The sequence below is a fragment of the Vigna unguiculata genome, chromosome 4 (genome assembly GCF_037176805.1).
Source record: "Vigna unguiculata cultivar grain cowpea cultivar isolate G323 ecotype 2 chromosome 4, ASM3717680v1, whole genome shotgun sequence".
Lineage (NCBI taxonomy): Eukaryota > Viridiplantae > Streptophyta > Magnoliopsida > Fabales > Fabaceae > Vigna > Vigna unguiculata.
Genome location: NC_140795.1, coordinates 18,148,260 through 18,164,323, shown reverse-complemented (window position 1 = coordinate 18,164,323; position 16,064 = coordinate 18,148,260). Strand labels below are relative to the sequence as shown.

General features: G+C 40.6%; 2 protein-coding genes across 2 annotated transcripts; both read left to right on the top strand.

Annotated features, from left to right (window-relative positions):
* Nucleotides 1–6,616: 6,616 nt before the first annotated feature.
* Nucleotides 6,617–7,411, top strand: LOC146886878 (uncharacterized). Its single transcript, XM_085671913.1, has 3 exons — nucleotides 6,617–6,732; nucleotides 6,850–7,072; nucleotides 7,181–7,411. The coding sequence occupies exons 1-3, from the start codon at nucleotides 6,617–6,619 to the stop codon at nucleotides 7,409–7,411; spliced, it is 570 nt and encodes a 189-aa protein (XP_085528039.1).
* Nucleotides 7,412–9,464: 2,053 nt separating this feature from the next.
* On the top strand, nucleotides 9,465–10,341 carry LOC146886877 (uncharacterized). Its single transcript, XM_085671912.1, has 2 exons — nucleotides 9,465–10,020; nucleotides 10,265–10,341. Exons 1-2 carry the CDS (start codon nucleotides 9,465–9,467, stop codon nucleotides 10,339–10,341), a joined length of 633 nt encoding a protein of 210 aa, XP_085528038.1.
* The last annotated feature ends 5,723 nt before the right edge of the window (nucleotides 10,342–16,064 follow it).

Sequence of the window (16,064 nt, the reverse complement as noted above, 5' to 3'; positions counted from 1 at the left end):
ATTTTTTGTTTTCCAACCTACCTAACCTCAATCAAATGAAAGTGATTACCAACTTTGATGTGCGAAAACTATACATATTCAATCTCAACTCATTAGTGCAAACAAAACAACATGTGTGCAAAAGTAATACCCTGCCTTAGCACTTAAATACTAACAGGTTAGCATATATTTTCATTCCCACATTACATACATTCAAACCAATGCGTTGCAAACCAATCTGACTTCCTATAACAAATTAACCTTGCAAACCAATATCCCAATTAATCACTTCCAATAACAAAAATAAATTTATATTACATCAAGTCTATTTACCTTATGTAAGACCCGGGAAAAATTAGACTAAAAGAAAACACATGGAAAAAAAATTATAGTTTGATTAATATTGTTGAATTATTTAATTTAATTAGGTTATAAATTTATTAAATATGGAATAATTATTATTTAAGTGATGGTTGTATTTTATTTAATTAAATGAGTTATTAAAGTTGCTATTTATCTAATTTATGGAATTATGGTTTATGGAGTATAAGTGTTTTAATACTTATAATGCATGTTATGTGTTGTTTGAAGCTTTACCTTATTTCTTCTCTTTATTTTGTTGATTGGTGCATGAGGATTTAATGAATATACTTGATATATCCTTCTTCTTTTTGATGGCCTGCATGTGTGATTGTTTTCTCTTCATTCACACTGTTGCAGCAAGTTTTTTTCATGAGATTAACTCTTCTACCTCTCCTTTTTTATTTACGTGAATGTGGTGACGAGTTATTAGCTTTCCTCTTTCTTTTTTTTGATATCATGTGTATTGATGTGGGTGCAGTACAAGATTTTATATTTCAATGAGGCCAAGGATTGATTGAACACTTGCTTGTACATGAGCTATTTATTTTGGTGCAGCCACCTTTCCTTTTCTTTATCTCGTTTTGAGGCACTACCCATTTTTCTACACTGCACACTTTTCATAAATGGCGATTTCTACTTCGTTAACCGTTGGATCGAGCTGAAAGTTTAGCAGTTTATCCTTAACACATAGTTCTTGACTTTGACCGGTCGGATCTTGAATCAAAGCTCTATAGTGAGAGCAGTTTTTATCACAAGGTCCTTGTAGTTTGGTTGTTGACAACATTGACCTTTGTTGTTTGTTTGATGCATAACTTTCTCTATAGTTATTCAATTAAGCTGGTTTTTGTTGCATTTGATTCTTGATTCAATCATCTTTAATTTGAATATAAATACATAATTTTTGGAGTTTTACACAAGCTGCAGTTTTACTTATAAAATCCCAAATCATTTGCCTAATGTGTTGTTAAGTTGGATTGGATAAAAAATATAAGAATTAGTTATGTTGCAAGAGAGAGAGATGTAAGTGAGGATTTTGAGGCATGAAGGTGTGCAAGGTTGTGATTCACAGTGGGAGAGTGACGTGAATAAAGAGGTTATGTGATTGGTGATTTTTTCTTGGTTTGTATGGCTTGCATGGTTATGTAGTTTAAACATTGGTTTGAGGATACTTATTTGATTGTGATGTTATATTGTGTTTGAATGAATGTCACTCGTTGGGTTCATTGTATGAATGTATTATTTGATAAGTTGATGGGTTTATGTTATGGTTTATTTTCCATGCATGTGATGGTGTATATTTTGTTGGCAATATGTAATTCTCATGGGTTGCATTATGGGAGTGTTTTGCCTTGTTGAGACTCTTGGTGGAATTAAATGTTGTGTGAGGTTTTCCGTACCTAGGAACCCAGTGAAGACTCTTTTGCCTGTGTGAAGAAGTGGAAAAGGTTATCTTGTCTTGTGTGAAGCAGTGGTAGAGGATTGGTTTGAGTGTTGTACCCTCTCGCCTGAGTGAAGCAGTGGGGAGGGGGTAGATGTTTCACCTTATTTCGGCTCGTTGCGAGTATAGTGCCGGTGTGCGATGCATTGACATTTTTACTCATAATTCCTTGAGGAATAAGGAAGACAGTCTGACTGCGTTAAGTGGGACGCATCGAACCATAAAGCTTGATTATGATCACTATATTTGAAGATTTAACATGAATGTGATGCTATGTTTGGCTTAGTATGATTGTTTGGATTTCGGGTTTGTGTGTTCAAACGAAGGATGGATTGTGATCATAATGTTTTCGTGTTACTTGAATGCGACATTGAGTATTATTGGACATGTTTTATTTGCTAAATTTCTTTTATGAATATCATTGTTTATGGTTAGCTTACCCCTATTTGTTTGTTTGTGTGATTGTTGTATGTGCGATGATCGTTTAACGTGTGTGTTATACATGAGCAGATGATATTGTAGATAATCTTGGCATGGAGTAGATGGACGAGAGGCTGGGGTAGACTCGGGAGTTTTTATAATATATTTAGTTATTTGAAATCAGATACTAAAAATTATGTAATTTTCTTTTGATCGCAAATGTTATTTGATGTTTTTGATAAAGTGACGGTTTGAACTATGTAATTTAAATTAAGTTAAAAGTTTTTATTAGTACATTTTCAATGTTAATTCTTTTTTCCACTAAATGTAAAAATTTTCTAATGTTCCGTGACATCCCAAATTTGGGGTGTTACACCTTACCCCACTTCCCATAATGGGTTGGGTTCAACAATGGCTTTGCTTACCTCTTCACCAATGTAGAGCCACAACACAACGAAAAAGACCAATCCTTTAGATTCTGATTCAGAGTGATTCTTTTCAACAATAGACCTTCCTCTTCCGCTGTTCAACAACACTATAACAAAAAAAATCCAAACTTTATCAAATATTCTCCAAAAAGCGAAACAAAAAGGCCTCATTTCCACAAACAACACGAAATACCAGGACTTTGTTGCAGTGGGTAAACCAAATATTTTTTGTGCACCACCAACAGAGAAATCACCAACCCCGTCGAAAAGAAACTTGGGGGAGGGAGGAAAAACAAACTTGGAGGATGGAGGAAGAAAAAACTTGGAGGGTGGAGGAAGAACAAACCTGAGGGATGGAGAAAGAAGAAATTGCTCTCCACTTCTCTCACGAGCTCCACTATTCTCTCTCCTTACTCTTTACCCACTTCTGTCACGAATCAACCTCCCTTTCTCGCGCGCTGTCTTTGACAAACATGGTCAATGTGGAAATTGTGTAAAAAAAAATTAAAAAAACCTTGCAAGGTCAAGTTGTGAGAGAAGTTGTCACTTTTTGGTTGTTACTATATCATTTTTCAACTTAAAATCATAAAGCCACGTCATGGGAACACGTCATGGGGTAAGAAAAGGGTTAAATGATGAGGATCATTGTATCACTATTTTTTTTCTCTCACTCTCATTGCTGCCACATGATAATAGGAAAAACAAATGGGTTTAAATTTTTTGAATCTTAACCAAATGTCAAATAACACAAAATGGAAGAAATATTTATTGGTTAAGGTTAGGGTTTTTGGGAGAGGAGAGAAAATGGGAGATTTAAAAGCAGAGATAACCCGGGGGAGGGAAGGAAGAGGCTGCAAGAGAAACACAAGTTGGAAGAACCAATCAAGGTAGAGAAGCTTGACCTTGTCTTTATGTTGATTCTTTTATCTTTTGTATTTAATGAATGAGACTTTGAAGGGTGTGCATAAGTGTATGAGTATTGTTCATGTTGTTGTTTTGTTGCTGAATTGTGACCATATCCTTGAGGTTGAGTACCACCATTTTCTTAGTATGCTTCGAGCGATGCACGAATCAGTGGATTGTCCGAAGTTGGTGTAGGTGGGGCTTCCAAATGTCGTTCTGTGGCCGCATATGGGTGTCCAGGTTTTATGGGATGCTCTCCATTTGGGGTGGGTTGGGTAGTGCAACTTCTATTCTCCTTAATAACCTACACCATGTAAGGCCCGCTAAATTCCTTTTTCCTTTTCTACCCTAAATTAAAAGGGTTGCCCTAATGTAATGGGCCTAAGGGCTGGCCTAATAGGGATTCAAACCCTAATCTACCCTAATTCCATTCTTTCATTCACTTTTCAGAAAACACGTTCCACCTTGCCTCCTTTGAGTAGTCGTAACTCTTTGCTAGTGTTAGCTGTCAACCTTCTTCCAGCTAGCTCAAGTCAGGTTTCTGCTCCACGTATGTCATTCCTCAGCTTATGATTCCCCTTTTTTGGGCTTATTTCCATTTTTACCGTTAGGGTTTGGTAGTAACTCGTTCCATTTTTATGTTTTATCGTTTATTCCAACTCTTTGGCCATCCTTAGGACAATCGTGCTCACTGTGTGCATGTCGGAGTGTTCCGCTAACTTGTTTTCCAGGTACGGGAGGTTAGGGTTCGCCCTTTCTTTTGTGTTATGCTGATTGTGCTACTGTTTCATCATTTTAATATGCTTGGTGTGTTGATGCGAACTTGTGTATGGTAGTATTCAGCCATTTGTCACCTGTTGAGTGTTTATGCACGAGAGAACAGTGGTGAGCACTGGTTTCCTCGCCCAAGCGAGCATGTGTCGCCTAGGCGAGATCAATAGAGGCTCGCCCAAGCTGCTTCACGCGAGTGGTCGCTCAGGTGACTCACGTTGCTGTTGAGAGCTAGAGCCTCTTGCCTGAGCCAGAGCCTCGCGCCTGAGCGAGACCCTTTAGCCTGAGCGAGGAGCCGAGCGAGGTAGTGTGATGTGTGATTGTTTCCTTGAATCTTGAATTGTTAATGCTTGCTTGGATTTGACTATTTTGTTAAATGCATGAGACAAATAAATATGCATGAGTGATGTGATTCATGAATTGTGAATAATGGGTTTGACATGAACTTAGCATGTGATCTTAATGAAGAGGTTGGTATTAAAGTGGAATGGTAACGAGATGAGTTGGAATGGTATATTCATGGATGGAGTACGATGAATTGGTATGGATTGATCTGGAACCTGAAAGGGATTGGTTATAAAGGGACTGACTCTTGTGGTGAGAGTAACAGGAGGCCTAAAACTCATTAAGGGCTAACCTTCTGCGTGAGGTATTGATTCATCGTAACACTTGTAACACAGCTCGGGGGTGAGCAGAGGTATCAACCACAAGTGCAAGCATCCGCTGAATTCGACCAGATTATATATATCCAGATGAGTCGAGTCAGGGTCTAGTGTATTGCTTGATAAAGTCATAACATGTGGGGTGATTTATAAATACTGCTTGAATTGGGTGATAGTATGTGATTGCATGATAATTGATTTCTACTCTAGCTTACCCTACTATTGGTGTTGTATGTTCTGTGGTGTGGTATTTTCTTTTACAATGATCATCAACTTGTTGATGTGAGTAGAGGTGAGAACTCCCCGAAATAATCAGGGTGATGAAGGTTCTGTTGCATAGTCCGCTTGGACTAGATCTGTATCTTGATGGGGTTGTCGGTTGGATGTTGTAACTAGTTTGCTTTGGCATCGTGGTGTTCCTAGTATCTTGTAGGGGTTGTGTTTAATAGCCCAGGACTGCGCTGCTATACTATTTGTGCGTGAGTTTCTTTAAATTACGCTTATTAATTAAATGGGACGTTACATTTATGGTATCAGAGCGGTCATTCCTTAGGTCTGTGGACTTGGATGTCTGCTTAGCTTTCTCTATGTCTTTCTGAGTGTTCTAGTTAAATTTCTTGTCTTATCAAGCCTAACGAAGTGATTTTCTGTGTGCCAATGAACAATGGCACCTTCTCGTAAGACTCCACAATCCTCTAATGGTGACATACCCGATATCGTAGGGCAATAGAGGCGATGGTAGCTACTATGACACAGCAACAGATAGCGTCGCTCGAGCAACAACAACTAGTGATGCAGCAGATGGGGGCTGCTAGGGTCGCTACTGAGGATGCTCATTGGTAACAAATGGAAGCCCTCCGGCAGCTGGAAGAGAACAGGACAGTTGCACCTGTTTTTGGTCCCGAGCCACAACCGATAGTTAAGGAGTGGAGCCTAGAAGATTTTCTGAAGCATCATCCGGTGAAATTACACGGTAGAGTCAGCCCAGATGCAGTAGACCAGTGGCTGAAGGATATAGAGAGGATCTTCGATGCGAAGATGTGCCCGGTAGAGAACCGATTATCATTTGTTGTATACATGCTAACCGGTGAGGCGAAGCATTGGTGGATTTGCATGAAGTCCATCATGGAGGAGAGGGAGGAGTCGTCACGTGGGAGGCTTTTAGGGGGAAGTTCCTCTCAGAGTATTTTCCCAACAACAGCGTGAGGTATGCCAAAGAGGTGGAATTCCTCTAGTTAACTCAGGAAGGGAAATCGGTGACTAAGTATGCTGAGAAGTTCAAACACCTCAAACGCTTCTACACTCTACAGCTCGACAAGGAATGGAGATGCCGCAAGTTTGAGAATGGTTTCCGCGGTGATATTCGCTTGATGGTGGCTCCCTTATCCATCAAGGACTTTGCCGCTTTGGTAGAGAAGACCAGAGCGATGGAGAAGATGAAACATGAAGTAGAAGGCCAGCGCCCTCAGCAGCCACAAGAACCACAGAGGATTGGTGGACCATCTGGGTCCAAACCCAGACATGAGGAGCGGAGGAGGCAATATGATAGACCCCACCTTCAGTCTTAGGGCTCTAGGAGTTTCCCTCCCTAGTAGGGCTGAGTACAGTGTTATATATGTGGATGCCCTCACCTGAGGAACGCTTGCCCGTGTATGGAGTGTTACTGCCGGTGCAACAACTGTGGCAAGGAAGGCCACTTTGGGAAGGACTGTCCCACCATTGCTAGGGCAGTGACACAGCCTCCAGTTCAGACACCCCACCAGCATCAGTAGAAGGACAGAGGCAACAAGCCTCAGGCGACGGGCAGGGTGTTCACCATGACAGGGACGGAGGCGGCAAGCTCAGGTAACTTGGTTATTGGTTATTGTGTGATCGCTGGTGCTAGTTGTTGTGTGTTATATGATAATGGAGCGACACACTCCTTTGTGTCAAATGCTTGTATGGAACGTTTGGGTCTGCTGGTGTGCGAGCTGCAGTGTGAGCTTGCGATGTCTACTTCGGCGTCGGGTTTTGTCAAGACGTCGTCCTTATGTGCTAGGTGTTCGGTGGAGGTAGAGGGACGCAGGTACAAGGTGAATCTAATCTGCTTACCTCTACAGGAGTTGGAGGTAATCTTAGGGATGGATTGGCTCTCTGCCAATCGAATTCTTATAGATTGTCGAGAGAAAAGATTGTTGTTTCCTAACTCAGAGGAGCCTGAGTTTGTATCTCCTTAGGGAGTGGTGAAGGAGATTCAGAGTGGCGCACAATGCTTCATAATCTTCGCTCATATGGAGGTAGAGAAGGAAGAAATGTTAGTTATACCGGTGGTGCACGAGTTTGTGGATGTGTTCCCGGACGAGGTATCGGGGTGGCCTCCCAATAGAGAGGTGGAGTTCTCTATCGATCTAGTACCAGGAACCGACCTAGTATCGATGGCTCCATACCGTATGGCTCTAGCGGAGTAGGTGGAACTCAAAAAACTGATTGAGGAGCTGATGAAGAAGTAGTTCATCCGACCCAGTACTTTGCCTTGGGGAGCACCAATGTTGTTGGTGAAGAAGAAGGACGGGAGTTCACGTCTGTGTGTGGACTACAGGCAGTTGAACAAGATGATAATCAAGAATAAGTACCCTCTCTCGAGAATTGATGACTTGATGGATCAGCTGCATGGGTCATTAGTGTTCTCGAAGATAGATCTACAGTCAGGATATTATCAGATATTGGTGAAGGCCGATGATGTGCAGAAGACGGCCTTTAGATCCAGATATGGCCACTATGAGTACGTGGTTATGCCTTTTGGTGTGACCAATGCTCCGGCTGCGTTCATGGACTACATGAACTGGATTTTCAGACCGTTCTTAAATAAGTTCATCGTGGTCTTCATAAACGACATTCTCATATATTCTAATACTCAGGAGGAGCATGCTGAACATCTGAGGTTGGTGCTTAGTGTCCTAAGGGAGAAGCAATTGTATGTCAAGTTGTCCAAATGCGAGTTCTGGATGGATGAACTTCAGTTTTTGGGCCATGTAATATTTGCGCACGACATTGTAGTGGATCCGGCAAAGGTCAAGGCAGTGGTTAAGTGGGAAAGTCCCAAGTCAGCAATAGAGATCAGGAGCTTCGTGGGTTTAGCAAGCTACTATAGGAGATTCATTGAGGGATTCTCCAAGATAGTGGCGCCCCTGACGCAACTCACACGGAAGGACCAACCTTTCACCTGGACAGATAAGTGTGAGGAAAGTTTCCAAGAGCTGAAGAGAAGATTGACCAGCGCTCCGATACTAGTGATCCTGGATGTTAGAAAGCCTTTCGAGGTCTATTGTGACGCCTCTCATCTCGGACTTGGTTGTGTGTTGATGCACGAGAAGAAGGCTGTGGCATATGCCTCGAGACAACTCAAGGTGCGTGAGAGAAACTACCCCACTCATGACTTGGAGTTGGCGGCCATAGTATTTGCCTTGAAGATCTGGAGGCACTACCTTTATGGTGCACAGTTTCGGGTGTTCAGCGACCACAAAAGCCTTAAGTATTTGTTTGATCAGAAGGAGCTGAACATGAGGCAGAGGAGGTGGATGGAATTCCTGAAGGACTATGATTTTGAACTGCTATATCATTCGGGAAAGGTGAATGTAGTGGCTGATGCATTGAGTAGGAAGACTGTACATGCTGCACACCTTATGATTAAGGAGGTGGAACTACTAGAGCAGTTTAGAGATATGAAGTTGCAGGTGAAGTTGGGTCCGAGTCCATTAGGTGTAGTACCTTAACTATATCTAATGATTTCTTGGATTCAATTAGGGAGAGGCAACTATTGGATGTCAGCTTGAACCGAGTACGAGAATAACTTGGGATAGATGAGGCAAAGGATTTTGCTTTGGGTAATGATGGCATACTGCGGTTACAGAGCAGAGTGTGTATACCTGATGATGCTGAGGTAAAAAGGTTAATCCTTGAGGAAGGGCATAAGAGTCGTCTTAGCTTGCATCCTGACATGACTAAGATGTACCAGGATCTCAAGGAATCCTTCTGGTGGCAGGGAATGAAGAAGGATGTTGCACAATTTGTATCCGCTTGTTTGACATGTCAGAAGACGAAGGTGGAGCATCAAAGACCCGGTGCGAATCTACAACCCTTGGAGATACCAGTGTGGAAATGGGACAGTATCTCCATGGGTTTTGTGACCCATTTGCCACGGACTTTTAGGGGGCATGATACAATATGGGTTATAGTGGACCGATTGACTAAGAGTGCTCACTTCTTGGTGATGAACTTGAGGATGTCCATGGCAAAGTTGGCCCAACTGTACATCAAGGAAATTGTAAGACTGCATGGAGTACATTCGAGCATTGTATCAGACAGGGATCCTCGGTTTACATCACGATTTTGGCAAACCTTACAAGATGCTTTTGGAACCAAGTTGACCATGAGGACGATCCAGTCACTTGAGGACTTATTACAGACATGTTACCGTTGATTGAGTTTACCTACAACAACAATTTTCATGTGAGCATTGGCATGACGCCATATGAGGCTCTTTATGGCAGAAAGTGTAGGACCCCTCTCTGTTGGTATCAAGATGGGGAGGCAGTGCTTGTTGGACCAGAGTTATTAGAACAAACCATCGAGAAGGTGAGAATGGTGAGGAGCAAAATACAGGCTTCTCAGAGTAGACAGAAGGCTTACGTTGACCGTAGAAGGAGACCTTTAGAGTTTGCAGCTGGGGATCATGTGTTCTTGAGAGTGACCCGAACCACTAGCGTGGGAAGGGCCCTCTGCTCAAGAAAGCTTTCGCCCAAGTTTCTTGGTCCTTATCAGATCTCTAGGAGGATTGGACCAGTGACATATGAGATAGCTTTGCCTCCTCAATTGGCAAACCTTCATCTGATGTTCCATGTGTCACAACTGAGGAGGTATGTGTTTGATCTGGCTCATGTGTTGGAATCTGAGGATATACAGATCAGAGAGGATCTTACTGTGGAAGTGCCACCCATTGCCTTGGAGGAGAGTCGAGTTAAGGAACGTAGAGGAAAACCGGTCAATCTTGTCAAAGTTATCTGGGATCGGAGGACTGGTGACTCTACTTGGGAGTTAGAGGAGGATATGAGGAAATCACACCCACATCTTTTTACCTGGTAAGTTTTCATTTTCGAGGTTGAAAATTTTCTTGTTGGGGAGAATGTAAGGCCCACTAAATTCCGTTTTCCTTTTCTGCCCTAAATTAAAAGGGTTGCCCTAATATAATGGGCCTAAGGGTTGGCCCAATGGGGATTCAGACCCTAATCTGCCCTAATTCCATTCTTTCATTCAATTTTCAGAAAACATGTTCCTCCTTGCCTCCTTTGAGCAGCTGCAGCTCTCTGTTAGGGTTAGCCATCAACCTTCTTCAAGCTAGCTCAAGTCAGGTTTCCGCTCCACCTAAGTCATTCCTCAGCTCATGATTCCCCTTTTCTGGGCCTATTTCCATTTTTACCATTAGGGTTTGGTAGTAACTCGTTCCTTTTTTCTGTTTTACCGTTTATTCTAGCTCTTTGGCCATCCTTAGGACAGTCGTGCTCACTATGTGTGTGTCGGAATGTTCCGCTAGCTTGTTTTCCAGGTACTGGAGGCTAGGGTTCGCCCTTTCTTTTGTGTTGTGCTGATTGTGCTACTATTTCATCATTTTAATATGCTTGGTGTGTTGATGCGAACCTGTGTATGGTAGTATTGAGCCATTTGTAACCTGTTGAGTGTTTGTGCACGAGAGGATAGTGGTGAGCACATGTTTTCTCGCCTAAATGAGCAAGTCTCGCCTAGGCGAGATCAATAAAGGCTCACCCAAGCTACTTCACGCGAGTGGTCGCTCAGGCGACCAACGTTGCTCTTGAGCGAGTGAGCATCTCGCCCAACCGAGAGGGGTCTCGCCTAAGCGAGATCCCGCGTGAGGCTACTGTTCCCCTTTTCGAGCCCTCACCTAGGCGAAGGGGGCTCGCCTGACCGAAAGCCTCTCGCTTGAGCGAGACCCTTCAGCCTAAGTGAGGAGCTGGGTGAGGCAGTGTGATGTGTGATTGTTTCCTTGAATCTTGAATGGTTAATCCTTGCTTTAATTTGAGAATTGTGTTAAATGCATGAGACAAATAAATATGAATGAGTGATGTGATTCATGAATTGTGAATAATGTGTTTGACATGAACTTAGCATGTGATCTTAATGAGGAGGTTGGTATTAAAGTGGCATGGTAACGAGATGAGTTGGAATGGTATATTCATGGATGGAGTATGATGAATTGGTATGAATTGATCTGGAACGTAAAAAGGATTGGTTATATAGATTGATGTCGTGTGTGTGTGTGTATATATATATATATATATATGCATGATAGGTCTTTCTTGATTGAACGAACATAATTGGTTGATGGTCAGTGCATAAATCCTTGAGATCTCTAGGTGGGATCTAAGGGTCGTGCTTTAGTGGTCGGGATGTAATTCCATGGCCCCTGTTAGTGGGTGTCCATGGTGGTGCCCCATCTATATCGTCTGGTAAGTATTCAAGGTAAGGTTGCATCCTGACACTCTAAGGAGTCAGTTAGTGTCACTTAGAGCGGACGGACTCTTGTGGTGAGAGTAGCCGGAGGCCTAAAACTCTTTAAGGGCTAACCTTGTGCGTGAGGGATTGATTCATCGTAACACTTGAAACACATAGCTCGGGGGTGAGCAGAGGTATCAACCACAAGTGCAAGCATCCGCTGAATCCGACCAGACTATATGTATCCAGATGAGTCGAGTCAGGGTCTAGTGTATTGCTTGAGAAAGTCATAACATGTGGGGTGATTTATAAATACTGCTTGAATTGGATGATAGTATGTGACTGCATGATAATTGATTTCTACTCTAGCTTACCCTACTATTTGGTGTTGTATGTTCTGTGGTGTGGTCTTTTCTTTTGCAATGATCATCAACTTATTGATGTGAGCAGAGGTGAGAACTCCCCGAAATAATCAGGGTGATGGAGGTTCTGCTGCATAGTTCGTTTGGACTAGATCTGTATCTTGATGGGTTTTCTTTTTGGGCTATGGCCCATGTATTAGTTTACTGTTTTAATTCCCTTTGGGGTTTTCAGTTGGATGTTGTAACTAGTTTGCTTTGGCATCGTGGTGTGCCTAGGATCTTGTAGGGGTTGTGTTTAATACCCCAGGACTGCGCTGCTATACTATTTGTGCGTGACATTTCTTTAAATTACGCTTATTAATTAAATGGGACGTTACACACCACATGCTTCTTTAATCTGAGGAACCCATGGCCTGCATTAGAAGTGGATAGTTTCTGGGTTCTTTCTTTTTTACGGTGCAGCCATGCGTTTCTTTTTGGGGTTAGTCTCCCTTTAACACATAGAAGGTCTTCTCTTCTTTTCCTGGTGCTATAGTTGGGTTTTTTGAAGTTTTCAGCGCAAGCAAATAGGCGCAACCCTTGTATCATTTCTCTAAACTTGGAGCCTGGTTCGTGGTAGTTTCACAATGAGTGCGAGGAAATCGTGGTTGTTCCATGTTGGTGCAGGTGGTTGCGAGACTTTTTATGTTGTGGGTTTTGGGTTGGATATGTGGTATGGGTGCTACCATTTGGGTTCCAATTCGTGTGAGTTATAGCGTGTGTAGTGGATGGATAGTGTAGTACTTTTCACGATTGGTTCTAGGATTGTTTTCTTTTGGAAGTGGTTAGTTCGGAGTTTTCTTACGTTCATGGATCAGGTGAGGGGCTTTGAGTAAAGACAAGTGGGTGCTATCAAAGGATAGAAGGGTTCTTCATTTTATGGTTTTGACTTTTCTTTACGTTCCTAAAACTCATTTGTTTGAGGGTGTAGTGCATGCGTTTCTGTGGTGGTTTATTATTGGAGGTTGCGTTTCTTTTTCTTGATGCATGGGGTGGTCCATGAATAGTTTTCCTCGACTTAATATATTACGTGTGTTGGTACAACTTCCTTGGTTCTCATTAGTTTTTTATACAGAATTGATTAATTGACAAACAAAGTTTGATAAAGCTGAGGTGGCTTTATGTATCACATGTTTTCATTTTTTTAATTTTGATAAAATTTACCACGCTGGCTTCGAAGGAAAGAAACTCTAGTTTTGAAGAATTTTTCTTTCATACTTTTCTCCTTTCTCACACTCTCCTTTCTGTATCTTTGTCATGCGTTCCCCTTCCTTTTTTCGTGCACCACTACATGTTAGTTCCATTACTCTTGCTTTGTTTTCAAATTTTTGGGTTTACTATTTTTCTTTTTGCACCCTCCAAATTCACAACACACGTCTCTATTGTTTACTACAAGCACTAGGCAACCCTACTCTTTGCACCCTATAGAAAATGTGCAGCAGAATGGTTAGTGTTTGGACAAAAACCAAGAGAGGCTGAATTGGACACAAGTATTTATACTGGTTCAGCTCAAAAGATCCTACGTCCAGTTGTTAATCACTTTATACAGAGAGATTAACTCAATCACTAATAATAACAGATTACAATCAGATAATCAAGATAATAGGGAAAAGAAAACACCTATCTTGAAGACACAAGAGATGAAAGTAACTTTCTTTGAATCACACAGAGACCTTGACCTAGCTTTCCTAGCAACAACAACAACACTCAATCTCTTTGAAACCCTTTTAGGAAAAGTTATCGCTCTACTCACACTAGGCTTTTGAAAGCACTATTAAGAACACCTAGAGAACTTCTTTGCAAACACAACACTAAGACTTTGGCTCTCAAAAAGGTAATTTCGAAGTAGAATTGCAGTTCTTTAAATAGTGATTTCAAAAAATTAGGTTAAAAACTGAACAAACATGTTCTAACTACAAAGGATAATCGATTATCACTTATGATATTTGATTATTCCAGTAGGTTTTATGAAAACAAAATTTGAACATAATCGATTATCACTACGGATTTTCCAAAAATGAGGGAACCCAAAGAGATGAAGTTTATGTTGCTGATTCTAAGTTAATTAAAAATACTTTACAAAAGCAATTAACTTATTTTACAATCTCCCCCTTTTTATGATGATTCCTATAGTTGAGAGTCTTACAAAGAGAATGGTTAAAATAAGTTAATGTTTTCTTTAAACTTTTCTCCCCTTTTTTTATCATTAGAGAAAAGGCTAAAACTCCCATTATATCAGATAATCATCATACCACAAGAAGAAAAAGATGTGCTTAATCATTCATAATTATATTTAAAAGGGAAAGTACAAATAGTGGTAAATCATAAAATAAGAAATAGAAATCCTCCCCCTAAAATTTTGCACTCATGTCATCATCTTCTTTTGCATGAGTGAATTCCTCATCAAACCTATTTTCTAGATTTGAAATTCTAGTATCTATCCCCCTAATTAGTCCAAAAACTTCTTCGTGACGCGAGTTAGAAAGAAGAAATAATTCTTCTAGCCTTTTATTCATGCTCAATATGTTGTCTTCTAAGAAAAAATGATCCAGCACCACTAGAAGATCCAACATTTTGTGAAGTAGAGGCTATAAGATCAGAAGGAGGAGTTCTTCATTTTCAGCTTCATAATTTGGCTTATCATCTCTATGGACATATACATCACCAAGAGGAATAAGTTTTAACTACTTGAGAGAGTTGTCAGCAATTTCATGTGCACGAATTGTACTTTTACAAAGCTCCCCAATTGTGTCGACTCCTTTGTATTCATAAATCCTTAAGATTAGGAGAGAATATGGTAGAGGATATTGTGGATACCTTTTGGCTTTTAGCATAGTATCAAGGATTAAGCTTGACCATTTGATGGGCACACGATTTAAAATCCCATACATTATAAGAAGATCAATGATGAGTCATTATTTTCCCTTATCCCATTCCCCTTTTTGTACCCATCTTGATGCTTGTTTAGTGCTTAATTGTCTCTTGCTAGAGCATTTTCCTCAATTGGGCTTCAATGGGCCATTATTTCGAATTTTGAGTAATTTGACATTAATTGGTCTATTTTTTGTTACCAATTATTTTTAGGTATTTTGTGGAGCAAATTTTTGAGCTTGGACAATAATCTTAAGATGAAGAGAGAGTTTCCATATCATTGCCATGTGAGCACCATGCCAATCAGCTTGTCCACGTCACTTGTCCACCATTTTGAACCTATAGTGGCATTGTTGTAATTCTGAGTGGTAGATTGGCGATTTGTAATTATAAGTTCCTATGGTAATGTGACCACATTTTTGGAGGGTTTCCTTAGAGTGACAATCCCTCTCTTTTTCTCCCTCATTCTCAATTTTTACTTTTTTGAGAGAACACCCATTTGAGGGTTTTCGTTTTCACGCATTTTCCACACGTTTTGGAGTGTTTTTGAGCATTTTGCACACTATTTCAGTCTGTTTTCTTCATATTGGTGATGTATTTTTCTTTACCTTTGCTTTGTAATTCAAATTCCACCGCTTTCTGACTTAGTGTATTGACTACTTGAAGGACATACAATTAAGCTTTGAGGTTCTATTTTGTATTTGTGTTTTGCCTCTTAATTACAGATTGGGTAATGTGTTCTTGGTTGATTTCGTTCATGCTTAATGAATTAGGTTGGCTGCCATAGATGAATAGACGTTTGTATTTCTTAATTGCGTATTGAAACACACTTTGAATCCTCGCTTAGTAGGTTTGAACGAGTGGATTGGGTATGACTAGAACCCTAATTACGTGACCCATTATGAGTGAAATTGCATTCAAATTCAAGGAAGTCAATACTGTTTTTAATCTGCTTTATTAACATTTACAAAACTATTTAATTTATTATCATAATTCTGGAATCTGCCACCCCCCCTTTGTGTTGAATTGCATCTGAAAATATCTTTCAATGAAAGGTTTGGTCACCGAGAGACGACCTTGGTTGAACTATTGAGTACTACATTTACATGTTTTATTTGGTTGGGTACGACCTTGATCAATCAGCCTCTAAGCATATGGCATGATTTGTTCCTCTAGGACACATAATCCAGACAATTAAATAGGGGATGAGTCTTTCATCCATTTTGAGACCCATTGCTGATAATTGTCTTCCAACATCCTGTGCAAGGTTGCATAAGAAGGATTAGTAAGTCAAAATTTGATTAAAGCCATTAATACCATTTAGGATAGACTCAACATCATC